Raw genomic sequence first — 16744 nt, 5'->3', positions numbered from 1 at the left:
AATTTTAAAAATTATTTATCATTTCAAATATAAAAACAATATATAATATATTTAATTTTAAAATCAATAATAAAAGTTTTTAAAATTTATATATATTTATAGTTCGCGCGATGCGCGGGGTTAATAACTAGTAAACATATAAATACAATATCAACGTGACTAGTTGATCGTTTCCTTCTTTTTCCATATCAATAAAAATGATGGTTACACTTACAGTTACAACATTCACACTTCGCAATAATATATATAATCATGAATAACACACTATATAATAACAACAAAAAAATCCCCCAAAAAAAAATACATTGAATCAAATATAAAACCTCTCAGTAAGGCAAAGGGTTTGGACCGCTCGGTACGAGCCGTTTCTCGTCTCTATACCAATGGCCGGATTCTTGTCCGGCCGCCTACAGACAGGTGATGTCGATGCTTTTTAGTTACAAATTCTCAAAATGCAGAGAAAGAACACACGATCAAATGGAATCCAAATATTATTCTTCTTTTCTTTTTCAAAGGAACAGATGATCTCTCTGGTATTCACGTACTATCACCGGTACGCTCGTCCTCGGCATCTGACATCCCGATATATAAAAATAACCACCCCTTATCAGAATATAAAACCCGAATCCATGCCATTTCTTTAAAACCGAAAAATCAAACCCGGACCATATATAAAAATAACCGGAATTTTGTTTGAAAAATTAGGATTTCTATAGATAAAAACCGAACCAAACTGAAATCCAATGTAAGAACTGAATGGGTATAGTTTCCCTAAAACCTAAATAATAGAACCCCTAAGTTTAACGTATTTAGTAGACGTACACACCCGTAATCTGTGATGACCATTGATATATATTCTGATGGCGTTCCGTCGTACCTGAGAACTAGAGAAGAAAAAACCGAAAGGGTTGAGACGAATTTCAAAACTTTCTTCTTCAGGGAGATCTAAGAATTGTTATGAAGGTTTTACATTAGATTCAGAAGTTGGAGCTTTTCGCCCTTGTTACTCCTCTCCTTCAGAAGTTTTATGCCTACTCCTCCTGAATCGTTGGCTATAACGTCTGGATTGCCTGTGAAATCACTCGGTTGTGCACCCTGTTATCATCTGGTTTTGGGGGGGAACAAAAAATCTACGGGTCGGCATTCAGTTCGGTTATACATAAATCGAATCAATCTGAACCAAATAACATGTAAGTGTAACCGAACTAAATCCAATATAAACAACGAATGGTTATGATCTTTCTAAAACCGAAAAACCGAATCCAAACCGATTATAAAAGAAACCAGAAAAACCGAAACCGTCATTGGAAAATGAGCATTTTTACCGTTAAAAAACCGTACCAAACCTAATACACAAACCGAATGGACATAGGTTATCTAAAGCCGGAAAAAAAAACCCGAATATAACCGAACGAAAACCAAAATATCCACCCCTAAGAGGTTTTAGTATTACCTAATTCGTTGGAACAGATGGAATCGAGGAGCACTCGTTCTTGGAATTTGTATGCTTCGCAACACACGATGACTGGAACGCTAAAAGCATGAGCGGTCATTGCAATGCAAGCTGTTCCGACCCTTGAGTACAGAGTCCCATTCGAGAAGACGGAAGAGGCCCCGAGAAAAACCCGAGTAGTTTATGGGAGTGTATGTACAGTCGAGGCCTCTACTCACCAGACCACGGAGTAGTTTCTTCCCTTCATGATTAGGGCGAGAATCCACAACCACGACACGGAGTCCTTTTCCCGTTTCGTGAGCGTATGAGAGAATCTGATAAGTGTCCCACATTGGAAGATGAGAGGGATTTGGGCCAATATATAAGTAAGGGTCAAACCTCCACTCTTAAGCTAGCTTTTGTGGTGGAGTTATGACCTAAACCTTATTAATTGGTATCAGAGCCTAACTCTCTACTTTCCGGTGGGCCTTTGACGGGTCGTTCTCCTGCGGACATACGGTCGACTCGGTGGTTGTGGGACGGTCGGGAGAGGAACGGTCGGGAGAGGAACGATCAGGAGAGGAACGGTCGGGGATGGACCGAGAAGCCGCCAGTGATCGAGAACCCCCCACGGCCCGAGAAGCCGCCAGCGACCAGATTTGCCCCAGCGCCGTGGACGTCGCTGTCTAAAGGGGGCGGTATTGATAAGTGTCCCACATTGGAAAATGAGAGGGATTTGGGCCAATATATAAGTAAGGGTCAAACCTCCACTCTTAAGCTAGCTTTTGTGGTGGAGTTAGGGCCTAAACCTTATTAGAATCATCTCGACCACGCAGGAAAACCCGTATGTCATAATAACATCCCCTTTCCCTGATTTTCTTCACAGCATGCTGTACTATCGCCCTGTCGGCAAGAATTATCTTCTCGTTTATGAACCGGTAAATGTCAGAACAGAGTGAAGCTTTTGCCTCTGATTCTGATAGGTTTACAGGTAGACCCGAGACCCGGCTCTTCAGGAACCTGATTGCATTTCCCATGCTAATGGAGAGTGGACGGCACTCTATCAAGAACCAGACGTAACTGTTTATCTTGGCAGACAAATCCATGGTTAGGATCTTGTTCGGGGGAGTAGAATAGTCGTTTATAGCTTCGTGAAATGCTTGGAGCATCGCGATACACCGGGCATTGCCCCCGGATATATCACCAGCCAAATACTGCAAACCCACCTAAGAAAGAAATACAAGCAAGGTTTATATACACATGTTATCTAAGGGTAACAGCTTTCAATAATCAGAATGAAAACGAGAGCTGGAAAATTTTCTCTACATTACTGTGTGATCTTACACATGTATTTATACAGCAAATCTGCCTCTAACAAACTCTAACAAACTCTAAATCAATACAAAATGCGTGGAGAATCCACAATATAAACCAAAGAGAATAAAAATGAACCGGGTGATTGGTACACTAAATACAAACCGAATAAAAAATAAGGACTCTCCTATACTCTGTTTTATGTAACCAAAAACAGAGTATCGTGACCTTATGCACAGAACCACCGAGGAGGAAAAAGAAGAGTATTGTGGATGCTGATACTCCCCCTCAAGATGGGCTGAAGATGTCATGAATGCCCATCTTGGATAATAACCGAACAAATAAATCTCCTGCCAATGGTTTAGTCAATACATCCGCAATCTGATCTCGAGAGGTGACGTGCAGAGGTTTGAGAAAACCGTTCTTCAGTTGATCGCGTACAAAGTGGCAGTCGATCTCTATGTGTTTGGTTCTCTCATGGAAAACCGGGTTATTAGCTATATGCAGTGCAGATTGACTATCGCAGTATAATGTCACAGGCAAAGGAATAATAATCTTCAAATCTTTAAGTAAACCAGAAAACCAAATAAGCTCAGAAGAAGCCTGTGCCATTGCCCTATATTCTGATTCTGCACTGCTGCGCGAAACAACTTGTTGTTTCTTTGATTTCCATGCGACTAGTGAATTCCCGAGGAAAACACAGAAACCCGAAACTAACCGACGTGAATCTGGACAGGCCGCCCAATCCGCGTCTGTATATGCACTTAGTCGAATGGCAGAATTAGTAGGATAAAGCAAACCCTGAGCTGGTGAACACTTAAGATATCGAAGCACCCGATGAGCAGTAGTTAAATGGTGTGTTCTTGGTTGAGACATAAACTGGCTCAACTTTTGAACAACATAGCTGATGTCTGGACGTGTAACTGACAGATAAATCAATTTCCCAATCAATTTTCTGTAATGAGTGACATCCGATAGAAGATCACCAGATTCAGCAGATAACTTGTCCTTGGGATCCATTGGTGTGGATGCTGGTTTGCTTCCCAGAAAACCAAATTCATCCAGGAGTTCAAGGGCATACTTGCGCTGACATATGTGAATTCCAGATTTGGATCTCGCAATCTCAATGCCTAAGAAGAAACGCAGAATACCCAGATCTTTGATCTGAAAGTTGGAGCTTAAGAGATGTTTGGCAGATTCTATCATGGTAATGTTGTTACCAGCAATTAACAGATCATCCACATAGACTAGTATTGCAACAAAACCATGCTCCTCGTGTCTGACAAACAATGAGTTGTCAGAATGTGACTGAAGATAGCCACCAGTAACCAGAGTATGAGATAACTTAAGGTTCCATTGCCTAGAAGCTTGTTTCAAACCATACAGGGATTTTCTGAGTTTACATACTGCCTGATCAGAATGCAGCTCCCCCTGAAGTTCACAATATCCCGGAGGCAACAGCATGTAGATGTCTTCAGATAAATCACCATGGAGGAACGCATTCGATACATCCATTTGGTGAAGATGCCAGTTCTGAGCAGATGCCAATGCCAGCAGTGTCTGGACTGTAGACATCTTAGCCACTGGGCTAAATGTGTCCACAAAATCGATACCCTCGAGTTGAGAGTAGCCCTTTGCTACTAAATGTGCCTTGTACTTGTCGATGGACCCATCAGCCTTATGCTTTATTTTATAAACCCATTTGCAGCCAATGGGAGTTTTGTCAACTGGCAGAGAACATACCTCCCAAGTATTATTACGAGACAAAGCATCCAGTTCAATTATCATATAGCCTTTCTCCATTGATCAGATGTTACGGCCTGTTTAAAAGAACGAGGTTCTGTTTCCGTAGAAATGGCAAGGGAAAAGGCTTTATAGTGGGGTGAAAGAGAATCATAAGAGATATAAGAAGAAAGAGGATGTGTTGTAATCTTGGATTCATGTGATGGGTTAGGGTGAGAGAGGAGATAACAGTGGTAATCGAAGAGATATGTGGGTTGTTTTGTTGGTCGCTGCGACCTTCTATTGTTATCTGCCTTATACTCATTAGAAGATACAGGAGGTGTGTCCTGACTAGGAGGTGCGGGAAATGAAGGAGAAGTAAAAGTTGGTTGTCTGTCAGGGACTTCAGAATCATATAGAAAGAAAGGAGATAATGTGGTATGAAAAAAAGATAGAGTTGCAGACGAGAGAGGGGTAGATTTAAAGGGGAAGACATGTTCATGAAATGTGACATGTCGAGAAATGGAAATGACATTGGACTCCAAGTTAAGCACCTTGAATCCTTTGACACCTGGGGGATATCCTATAAAAACATGAGGAATAGCTCGAGGAGAAAATTTGTGACGAGAATGAACAAGAGTAGTGACATAACACAAGCAACCAAAAACCTTTAGATGAGAATATGAAGGTTTTTGTTGCATGAGACATTCAAAAGGAGATTTGTGTTTGAGAGTGGGTGTCGGAGTTCTGTTTATTAGATAAACTGCAGTTTCGATGCATTCACTCCAGTAATCTAAAGGAATATTGGATTGAAATAAGAGAGCCCGAGCCACATTTAATATGTGTTGGTGCTTCCGTTCTACTACGGAATTTTGCTCAGGTGTGTAAGGGCAGGATTTATAGTGTATCATACCCTGTTCTTGAACAAGTTTGGGAAAAGAAAATTCTGGGGCATTGTCTGAACGAAAGGCTTTGACAGATGCATTATATTGGGTGTAAACATGTTTTATGAACTGTGGAAATAAAGAAACAGCATCATGTTTACTACGAAGCATATATATCCATGTCACCCTAGTACAATCATCAACTATCGAAAGGAAATAGCGATGTCCGTGTATAGAAGGCAAATAGAAAGTGCCCCAAGTATCCAAATGGACAAGGGCAAAAGGTTCAGATGAAAAAGAACTAGAAGAGGGAAAAGAAAGTTTGCGCTGTTTTGCTAACGAGCAAATAGAGCAATGAGGAAGAGATGTTGGCGTCGGAGTAAACTGGAGCTGAGAAGTTTTACCCAGAGCCTGAATGCGTAAAAAGGAGGGATGACCCAACCGAGAGTGCCAGAGTTCAGCAGAGTCTAGGGAAGAGATGGCAGTGCAGAGTGAAGAAGGAAGAAGAACAAAACATGGCCGAAAACCCTGCACATCCAAAAGATAGAGGTTGTTTTCTTGTCTACCCTTCCCAATCTTCAAGGCCCGAGTAGGGTCCTTAATAATGCAGGAATCGTGACAAAAGGAAACAACAAATGAGTCAGTCGAAGTTAAAGAACTTACGCTTAATAAATTGAAATGAAATGTTGGAACATAAAGAACAGACCTGAGCACCAAGTCAGGGGATAAGGTGACAGTTCCAGAAAAAGAAACAGACACTAATGAACCATTTGGTAAGGTAATCTGAATAGGATTGATGAGTTTAAAGGCAGAGAACAACTTTAAGTCGCAGCATATATGATGACTAGCACTAGAATCCAAGATCCAAATATTAGGTGAGCTAGGTCGAAAAGAAATAGCTGAAAAAATAAAAGGGGAAAAAGAAGGTATACCTGAAGAAGTAGGTTTGGATGAAGGAGAGGCAACATCTGAATCAGTAGGAGAAACACCAAGATTCTTGATCTGATTTAGCAAATTCTCGAACAATACTTGAGCTTGTTCCAGAGTAAACTGACCAGAAGTAGGAGAAGAAGCCATCATGGGATTCTTATGCTCAGAATGAACCAAGTTCACAGGATTCTGATATTTATCCATTCGAGGGTAGGTAAAAGAGGGGGTTTTGAAGAAAAGGTGTTTGGTGATCTGGAAGAGGGTGGATACCCGTGCAACTTGTAGCAACGAGTAATGGTATGTCCGGTCATACCACAATGAGCACAAACAGGTTTGGACTTAGAAAAAAAAGGTTTGGGGCGATTAGAAGGCTGAGCATAAGCTTGAAAAACGACGGGTTCAGAAGAGGGTAAGGAGTGGCGATGTTGTTCTTCCTGAGCTACAAGGCTGTAAGCTCGAGTAATATTAGGTAGTGGGTCCATCATCAAAATCTGGCGTCTCGCTGGGTGGTAATACTCATTCAGTTTCATCAAAAACTTCACCACATTCTTTTTTTCACATATCTCAATAAGTCTTTTATTGGCCAGACAAGTGCAACCCCCACAAGAGCATATCGGATAAGGTTCATACATCTTCAACTGTTCCCATAAGGCTTTCAGCTTTGTGTAAAACACACTGAGACTTAATGAACCTTGCTGCAGGGATTCTAGTTGTTGTTCTAGATGAAAAACTTTAGAATCATTCTTCTGTTTATAGCTTGTTTCAAGAATAGTCCAGATTTCATTTGCATCATCAATATTCATTACCAGACTTGCAATATCAGGAGACAGAGAATTAGTCAGCCAGTTTCCAACCAAGGCATTACAACGGAGCCAGGCTCCATGATCAGCATGATCCTCGGCAGGTTTAGGGATAGTACCAAAAATAAAGTCCAATTTATTTTTGGCCATCAGTCCCTTAATGATAGAACGAGACCAGAGATTATAGTTTACCTCGCCCAAGAGCTTTTCGGAAGCTAGAGAAATGCTTGAAGAATCCGCCGCATGAAGATACAGGGGATTGACATATGGATCAAGGGGGGAAGAAGGAGGCGAAGGAGTGAGTGTGGGAGCAACATCAGAGGCAGACGAAGAATCCGAAGCCATGGGAAAAATAAAAAATCACAGAGAGGAAGATCTGGGAGAGAAAATGGCGAGAAGAGGAAGCTTTGCTATTGCTCTGATACCATAACAGCTTTCAATAATCAGAATGAAAACGAGAGCTGGAAAATTTTCTCTACATTACTGTGAGATCTTACACATGTATTTATACAGCAAATCTGCCTCTAACAAACTCTAACAAACTCTAAATCAATACAAAATACGTGGAGAATCCACAATATAAACCAAAGAGAATAAAAATGAACCGGGTGATTGGTACACTAAATACAAACCGAATAAAAATAAGGACTCTCCTATTCTCTGTTTTATGTAACAAAAAACAGAGTATCGTAACCTTATGCACAGAACCACCGAGGAGGAAAAAGAAGAGTATTGTGGATGCTGATAAAGGGTTTTATCACCGAGAGAAAGATTTGATCATGTCTCCGAATTTCAACATTCAACCCTCTTCATTTCGGTTGAAAAGATCAAACACTAAACATAAACGAGTAAGTTTACCTTGTAGACAGCAGGATGTATGGTATCGAGGGTGGAAATTTTGGAGCTTAGATTTGGAAGCTGTGTGCCTCGCTCGTATTGAGGGAGATGGCGGAACAGTTCTACTCTGTTCTTGCTCTCAGGTCTGTCCAACGAACGCACGCCTCTTAGCTTTCTCCACTCGGCTCTTACCAGCGGCAGAAGCAGAAATAGGCGGCGAAGATGTCGATCCCGGCGGACCGGATTGAGCCCGACACGGTCGCTGCGGATCAGGCGGCGGCGGCGGCTCGTCGGACGTGAAGAAACCAACACGAGGGACATTGGGGACGGCGAGAGATCCGCGGCGCCAATCCATTGGAGGACGTTGCTCGATCTCTAGGGATTGATCGAAACGCGAAATGAAGGTAAACTAGGGTTTATCAGAAATGATCGATTTACCACATCGGAAGGATACCGAGAGAGAGAGAACTTCATCCAAGTGGAAATTATGTAATTAAAAATAAATTGATTTAATTTTGTATTGATGATATAATACACGCTCTTCTATTTTATCAACGCAACAAAAAAAGCCTTATTAATGTAAGATTGATATCATATTATCAACGATTTCCGACTATTATTAATTTGTTAATATCGATTTTTGCTTAGCAAATGAGACAAATATAAGATATAAGAGATTGAGAGAGATGATATATATAAAAGAATTATATAGATAAATAAAAAAACTAATCAGGGTTTGCATTATTTTGTACAAAACAATTGAAAAAAATGAAAAATATTTCGTCTAATTTGAAAAAACTCTTATTTTTTTTAAAAAAAAAAGAAAAATTAGAATATTAATACCTAAACTTATCAAATTTATCTAAATAAAACATAATTTTAATTTTTGCATTTTAAAAATCGAATTTTGATATTTCATTTTTAAATAAACCTAAACTTTATAAATCATGTCAAATTTAACCAAAAACGCTGATATGACAATTTGAATGATGAGGTAGGAATTTTGAATTGGTCTACGTAATAGATAACATGGCAACATTTTATCAAAACCAAAATTATCAGGTCATCGTTCAAATTACCATGTCAAATTATAGAATTAAATTTGACATGTTTTACAAAATTCAGATTTATTTAAATATAAATATCAAAGTTTGGATTTTAAAAAGACAAAAAATAAAGTTGGGATTTTATTTTGGAAATTTTCACAAGTTCAACAATTAATCTTCTAATTTTCCAAAACAATAATAGCTTTGCATTGTTTACCATGAGATAACATATTTTATCTTAATTGTAATATTATCAATTATCCTTGCATGAATTTTCCCCCGTTTAACTGTAAAAAAAAAATCATGCTAAAATAATTGCGTAATTGGGCTAAAATTGGGATACGGTCTGTCCATATACTCAAGTCATGCAAGCCCATAAAGGCCTAAGTGTTTGAATTTTTTTTTTATAAATAGTTGCATGATATTTATAGCCAGAATAAAAAATAAAAATGTTAAATTCTTTAAAGGGTTATAAAAGAAAATACACCTTCACATAACAAGGTAATTGCCACGCAATGCGTGGTGATTGTAATAATTTTCTAATAAAACAATTATGTTAACAAAATATTAGAGGTGAGTGTTTCGGTATTCGGTTTGGGAATGGTTTAATTAGTTCGATTCTTTTAATTTTATGAAAATATATATATACACCAATCGGTTATTATATTATATTCGGTTCGATTTGGTTTCTATTCTAATTTGATTCCAGTTTTTATTAAAAAAAATCTAGATTTTTTTAAGAAATTTTTTACTTTCTGATTTTTTTAAAATTCGATCGATTCGATTCGGTTCTAGAAAATTCGATCTTTTAAAAATAACATTGTTTGTAAATTTTGAACGGTTTAGATTGAGAAAAATACCGTATTTTTCGGTTAAACACGATTTGATTCCAAAGAACCTTATTGAAATATCTAACCAAAAAAATATCTCTTGTCTATCTCAAATTATATACTGATTTCTTTTAGTTTTCTTATTTTTTAAAAGAATTTATAAGTTATAAGAAACAAAAAAAATTATAGAAGATCTACCTTGAGTTTTTTTTTCCTGACGAATTTTATACTGAGAATTTTCTCTGTTTGTTATATGAATCTGTTTTCCCCTCTTATATAATACACGTATTTTTGTTACTAAGATATAATTAGCGCGAATATATCAATGTTTTATATAGAAAATATCGCTGTTATTGTTTAATATTTTTCTTTAATAAACATATTAAATCTACTAATTAATTTCTATCGATAAAGTCTTTTCATGTATTCCTCGATTTATTTTTACTACAGTATTTTAAATTTTTAACTAGACATTAGGTCAAACAACAAAAGTTTTTCTCGTTTCCTCTCTCCTTACTTATTTTTATGTGTATGGAGTATGCCAAATTTGGACAATTTGTTCTGTAAAAATACATTACAGATTTTTTTTTTGATGTAAAAATACATTACAGTTTTCCAACAAAAAAGTATATTGAATTAATATTTTTGTTGTCAAGCTGTCTACACATTTTGGTAAAAAATAGAATTATGTATTAGCAAATAACATATAAATACAATATCAGCGTGACTAGTTGATCATTTCCCTCTTTTTTTCACATCAATAAAAATGATGGTTTTACACTTGCAGCATTCACACTTCACAACATATAATCATGAATAACACACTATATAATAACAAGAAAAATCATACATAAAAACCTCTCAGTGATGCAAAGGGTTTGGACCGCTCGGTACGAGCCGTTTCTCGTCTCTATACCAAAAGCCGGATTCTTGTCCCATCGGTCCAAACAGACGGTGACGATGATGATGACGTTGATACTTTTTCTTTAGAAAAGGCGTAAAATCGAATTTACCTGCCAGAATTTTCTTGACACCAAAATTTTTTATCATAATATCGCAAGATTTATGATTATTTATCGCGGTATAAGTACAAGATATCATAAGAATGATGAAGAAGGAGAGGGATAGAGAGATGCAAATGAAGAGATTGTAGGGTTTCTGTTTTTTCATGGCCTAATATCGATAAAGAAGGAGGAGAAGCAAGAGAGTTCATGGAGATAGAGAGAAAGAGATGGTGATTTGAGATTATGGTAATTGTTTCGTTAATTTGCAAGAAAGTGCAGCTAAAAGCTAGGAGAGAAAGCAATTTAATAATTTATTATTATAATCTCATGTAATCAAGAAAAGGAAAGTAACTAAATTAATGTAATTATTATGCACTTAATCAAAGGATTATTGGAACATTTGTGTATGGAATTTATGAAAGAAAAAAAAAATATTGCATGGAGAGGAGGAAAACGTGAGTCAAAAGCTTCCTTTACGTTTAAGGAAGATATGGGTGGCGCCATTAAAAGAGGCAAAATAGTCAAAATTTATTTTAATTAATTAATTAATTAATTACTTAGTATTTGGCACCATGACCTGTTTGGGGGATTATCTCTTTTACCCTCAATGTGCTAAATGGACTTCTACATCTACCCTCCTCCTATCCAAAAAAAAAATTTACTTCCAAAATACCCTCTCAAATGTACATTGACCAAAATAACCTTATAATATTATTTTATATTTATTTTTTAAAATAAAAATCAGTATTCTCTCTCCTCAAAACTAGGATTTCTCTCTCCTCCATTCTTCTCTTTCGATTGAAGCTTTCTCTCTCTACATTATTTTCTCTCTCCTCTGAAATTGGGATTTTTTCCTCAAATTTTGACAAAATCATAGCAAAATCTGTATGAAATCAAACAGAAACTTAGAAATATATAAGCGGCAGTCGAAAATCCCCGTCTTTTTATGAATATTGATGGTTTTAACGTTTTTTTGTATATATTTTTTTTATTATTTACTAAGCTTTGTCATAGATCCATATCAAATCTGTGTTTAAGTGTTTTTAGAATATAATTGAGTCATGGATCACACAGTTATCTATCACAATAGTCAAAGTGGACATATAGAGCACAAAGGTAACAATGTGCATATCGTTCATGGATTACAACAATAATACGGATCACAATAGATAGGTCATAAAGGTTACATACGGGCACATAGTCATATGGGTCACGAGCCATTAGGATAATGATTGACATAGATCATTAGGGTGATAAGGTCATATGGTCACACGGTCCCATGGTCACGTGGTCACACGGTCTCATGGTCACATAGTCACATAGTCACATGGTCTTTAAAGCCTAACATCGTATATTGACAAAGTGTTACGTGAATGGTAGGAGAACGTCTACAACAGGAGGAGAGAGAAACCGCAAAATGATAACGGTTGTGAATGTGGTATTTTTGCAATAAAGTATATTGATGCAATTTATCTTGGTAAACAACAAACGTTATGTCCCTTGATATGTGCGATAATGTCTCCATGATTCATGAGTAGTTGGCAGCCACAATATTTGTTCATGGCAAGGTGACGAAAAAAACGTGAATTTTCTTTTTACCAAGTGACTTATTTTTTGTGTTTGGACATTAACTATGACCCCCTTTTATTTGTTTCGTAAAATCCTAAATTATGAACTTTAATTTTTTGTTTTTGATTATTTTGTATCTGAATTTATATATGAACTTGTCGGCGAGAACGCCTAATTTGTATCTGAACTTATTTATGAACACATTATTATATCAATACAGTACATCATTAATTATTCAAAGGAAACATTAACATCGACAATGTCGGAGAGAACGCCTAATTTGGAATGAAGAGACAAAATTTATTTAATAATGGTGTACTTTATTTTGTGTAATAATGTGTTAAAAAAATTTGTATAATAATGTCCAAAAATATTTGTATAATAATGTTATATTGTGTTTGTACAATAATGTATAAAATTTTTTGTATAATAATGTATTAAAATAATTCTGAGTAAATATAGTTACCCAATAATTACTATTTATTTTAGCATATATGTGACTCTTATTACACACTAAATAAGTTGACTCATATGAGTCATCGTTGTGACCCATTGTGACCAGCCTGTGATCATGTGACCGAAGTGCAATTTTGCACTGTGTGACCATTGTGACCGACTGTGACCTGTGACCGAAATGTATTGATAAATCTAGGTCAAAATTCAGTTTTTAAACTTTGGGATGGTTTATCAGAGTCTATATATCAAATATATAGCGTGTATGAAAAATTTTCAAAATATTTTAAGGGGTTTGTAAATGAAATATACCAAATTTATCAAAGTTACTCATAAAACATTATGAAACATATAGGAATACATTTGGAATAACAACTTTGAAACATAAAAATAGTAAAAACTATATTTTAATGTTCGAAACAATATAAAATAGGTTTATGAGAGACGTGTAACATTGTAAAGTGATTAAATTAATAAAAATCGCATGGATCGAAGGTTGTGACCGACTGTGACCCATTGTGACCGAAATTTACTGTGGGGTCCACATGAAGAACTAGTCAGAATTTCAACAGATTTTTATGTTTCTGGGGTCCACACTTATTATTTCTATTTTTATTTTTAATGTGGGATCCAGTTTGAATATTCAACCCTATATAATTCTTCAACTCTATATTTTTTTCTCTCAATTTTTAACTTCAAATTTTATCTACAATATTTTTCACCTAATATTTTCTGTAAAATATTAAAAAATTCAGATTTTTTATTAACAAAATTCAACATATTTTGGTGTACTCCACTTTCACATAAAATCATCGAAAAATGCAGTTTTTTTTGTGAGGTGTTTTTTTCCTCCACTTTGAATTCAGCCGTATATATGTTCCCTTCAACGTTTTAAGTCCAAAATTTTCTCAACAACAATTTCTACCCAGATTTTTCTCTAAAATATAAATAAATTTATATTTTTAATAAATAAAAACCGAAAATAAAAGTTCATGCTATCAAACAAACAAAAAAAAATCATAATTAGGATTCAAAACAAAATAAACAAAGCACTTGGTAAAATAAAAGTTAACACTCTGAACTTTACCACGGATAAATATTGTAGCCATCACCTGCTCACGGATCAGGATGACGTTGTCGTCGCATATCAAGGGGCACAACGTATGTTCTTTACCTCTATAAATCGTTTCAACATAGTTGATTGCAAAAACATTATATTCACAATCGTTATCATTTTGCGGTAGTCCCTCCATATACTAAATGTCGAGTACATCACCATCAGATAAAGATTTTGATCCACCCAAGAGACACGCCGTCGGAACGAGATGACATAACATATGTCAGCAATATTATCCAGATATCACTGTGTGACATTGTGACCATGTGACCGTGTGACCGTGTGACCGTGTGACCGTGTGACCGTGTGACCATGTGACTATGTGACTGTGTGATCATGTGACCGTGTGACCATGTGACCGTATAAACTTACAATATTTGTAATCCATATTCCGTGTGACAAAAGCTCTTTCTCGAAACTTGGACTCCGTAATGTATCCAGTCCTGACTTTCTCAAATGCTTTATGACTCTGACCGTGTGACCTTATCCTTCGAATCCTCATGTGATCGAAATTCATCAATTTCACTCAATTTTGACCACAAACACAACATTTTATTTCAAAATCTCGAAATTTTCAAAAATATCCAAAACTTTAATACTTTTATCGATCAATCTCGAAGCCACCTTCAATTCAATTGAAAGAAATCTAAAATCAAACAAATCTGAAAAAAAATCAAAATTTAATTACCATACAATTCTCATTCTCGTTCGAAGATTACGAGGAAGATGAACTTGAATCATGTTCTTTGCTCTCGTCGTTACTTCTTCTTTCAATCTCTGATGTAACCTAAGATTTTGATGGGTAAACGAAATTTATGAGAGAAATCGAGATTTAAGGCACAAATCGACGAGAGAGGGAGGAGAGTTCGACGATTTTGAGAGAGAGAACGAAAGAAAAATTGAAAAAAAAAATGAAAATAAGAGAGGGAACGGATGAAGATGATAAAAGTGAAATAAAATAAAGATGATTTTGAAGTTACGTTCTTTGTTATCGTCATTTTTTCTTCTTTGAATCTCAAATCTAGTTTAAGATTTAAAGAGAAAACGAAATTTTTTAAAGAAAACTGAAGGAAAATTGAGATTTAACAATAAAAATCTGTGATTTTTTTAGAGAGAGAATAAAAATGGTGAAAGGTAGGAGAGAGAGAAGAACCACGAGAGAAGATAATGAAGTTGTTACTTTTATTTTTTTATTTTGAATTTTTTAAATTAAAAAAAAGAAGGGTTTTTGGTCTTTTCATAAATATTTGAGGGTGTTTGTGTCTTTGACATGTGAAAGAGTGTTTTTTGTTTAATTTTTTGTTTTGAGGGTATCATCAGAAGTACAAATAGCAACAAGAGGGTATATCAGCTATTTCCCCGACCTGTTTGTATTGGAGCTTAAGCACATTTTTTTTATTTATTATATTAAGGAAGATATGGGTGGCGCCATTGGGGTTTCCGAAATCGTATATTGATAACTAAAGCTAATTAAAAAGTCAATCATTTGATAATTAGAGTAACGCGCAATGAAATTGTAACTTTCTGATGAATTGAATTATATATTTTGATCATTGAAAAATGATTTTGTGGATGAATTTATAGTATTTAAACAGTTATTTTTCTATGATATGAAAAAATTCGCCGGTAAAATGTATTTGTATTCATTTAGAGCATGCGTGACACCTATATATTATCAAGGTTTGCTGTTAGTTTCGAATTAAACGCCCTATGAAATAGACTAGGAGGTGTACTGTGAGCATTTCGGATTCGGTTCTTTTGATTCGGTTCAGTTTCGAAAAATTAGTTTTTCTAAAAAAAATTATCAGTCGAAAAATTTTCGACTATTCCATTCATATATATATATATACTCATAGATACAAGAGATTTTGGTAAATATTTGAAAAGAATAGGAATATCTATTTATATTTATATATACATTATTTATGTGAAATAGTCATTGGAAACTAATATTCAATTTAATTAAAATATATATATATCTATATATATATATAATCAAATAAAATACATACCCAAAAAGGGTTTTTCAAAATTAATTTTAATTAAAAAAATTAATATTTTGATGGATATCTACTTTTAGATTTTTCTATAAAAACAAATACCCCATTAAAAAAATCAATGTTAGGGCGCAAATGAGGAAACACGCAAGTGTTTGGATGGCAGCCGACATTGTCTTCCCTTTCACTCTTTCGATTTTCTCGTATCTCAATTCAATCTTAAGGCTGTTTTTGTCTCCTTTTCTACAAAAAAATATTTATTTATTTTGTTTGTTTGTTATGTAAAGATGCATATTATATTACATATGCACGAGAGATTTTCTTATTCCGACTAATTGTGGAATGTTACATTAGGTTAACTGATTTCTTACGTTATTACATTCTCCAGCTGTACGTAGACTTTGTACGTAAACATGCACGTGTTCGCATGTATATACAATTATACATAAAGCGTGTATATGTTTAATTTCAGTATTTTTTTGTAATCGAATATTTTGGACCGAAATCTAAACTAACAAAAAGGATTCGAGAAATCTATTGATAATTTTCAAATATTGGTGTTAGAACTTGGGTAGAACAAATGTTAAACGTCGTCGTTTTATTAATTGCACTATCCAAATAGGGTGACTTGGGTGGCACAAAATACTTCCAACAAAGGTTCAAATCCGATTGGGTCAAATCTTATAAAAAAAACTATCGGGTTTAGTATGTTTTATTATTTCCATTTGACATATATATATATATACACACTAATACATCATTAACATAAGCTTATACGATGTCTGATATCTGGTGTAAAATTGAATAGG

At 35.3% G+C, this 16744-nt stretch overlaps 1 protein-coding gene across 1 annotated transcript; it reads right to left on the bottom strand.

The window, feature by feature from the left end:
• Window positions 1-251: 251 nt before the first annotated feature.
• On the bottom strand, window positions 252-8382 carry LOC104820408 (translation initiation factor eIF-2B subunit delta-like). Its single transcript, XM_019203297.1, is given in 7 exon segments — window positions 252-1070; window positions 1454-1632; window positions 1634-1759; window positions 2245-2297; window positions 2299-2658; window positions 7941-8060; window positions 8062-8382. Coding segments are annotated over 7 exon segments (1155 nt in total). The 5' UTR covers window positions 8275-8382; the 3' UTR covers window positions 252-966.
• Between the last annotated feature and the right edge of the window lie 8362 nt (window positions 8383-16744).

This window comes from Tarenaya hassleriana, unplaced genomic scaffold (assembly GCF_000463585.1).
Source record: "Tarenaya hassleriana unplaced genomic scaffold, ASM46358v1 Cleome30, whole genome shotgun sequence".
Lineage (NCBI taxonomy): Eukaryota > Viridiplantae > Streptophyta > Magnoliopsida > Brassicales > Cleomaceae > Tarenaya > Tarenaya hassleriana.
Note: the sequence above shows the minus strand (reverse complement) of the source record. Positions and strands in the feature narration are given on the sequence as shown.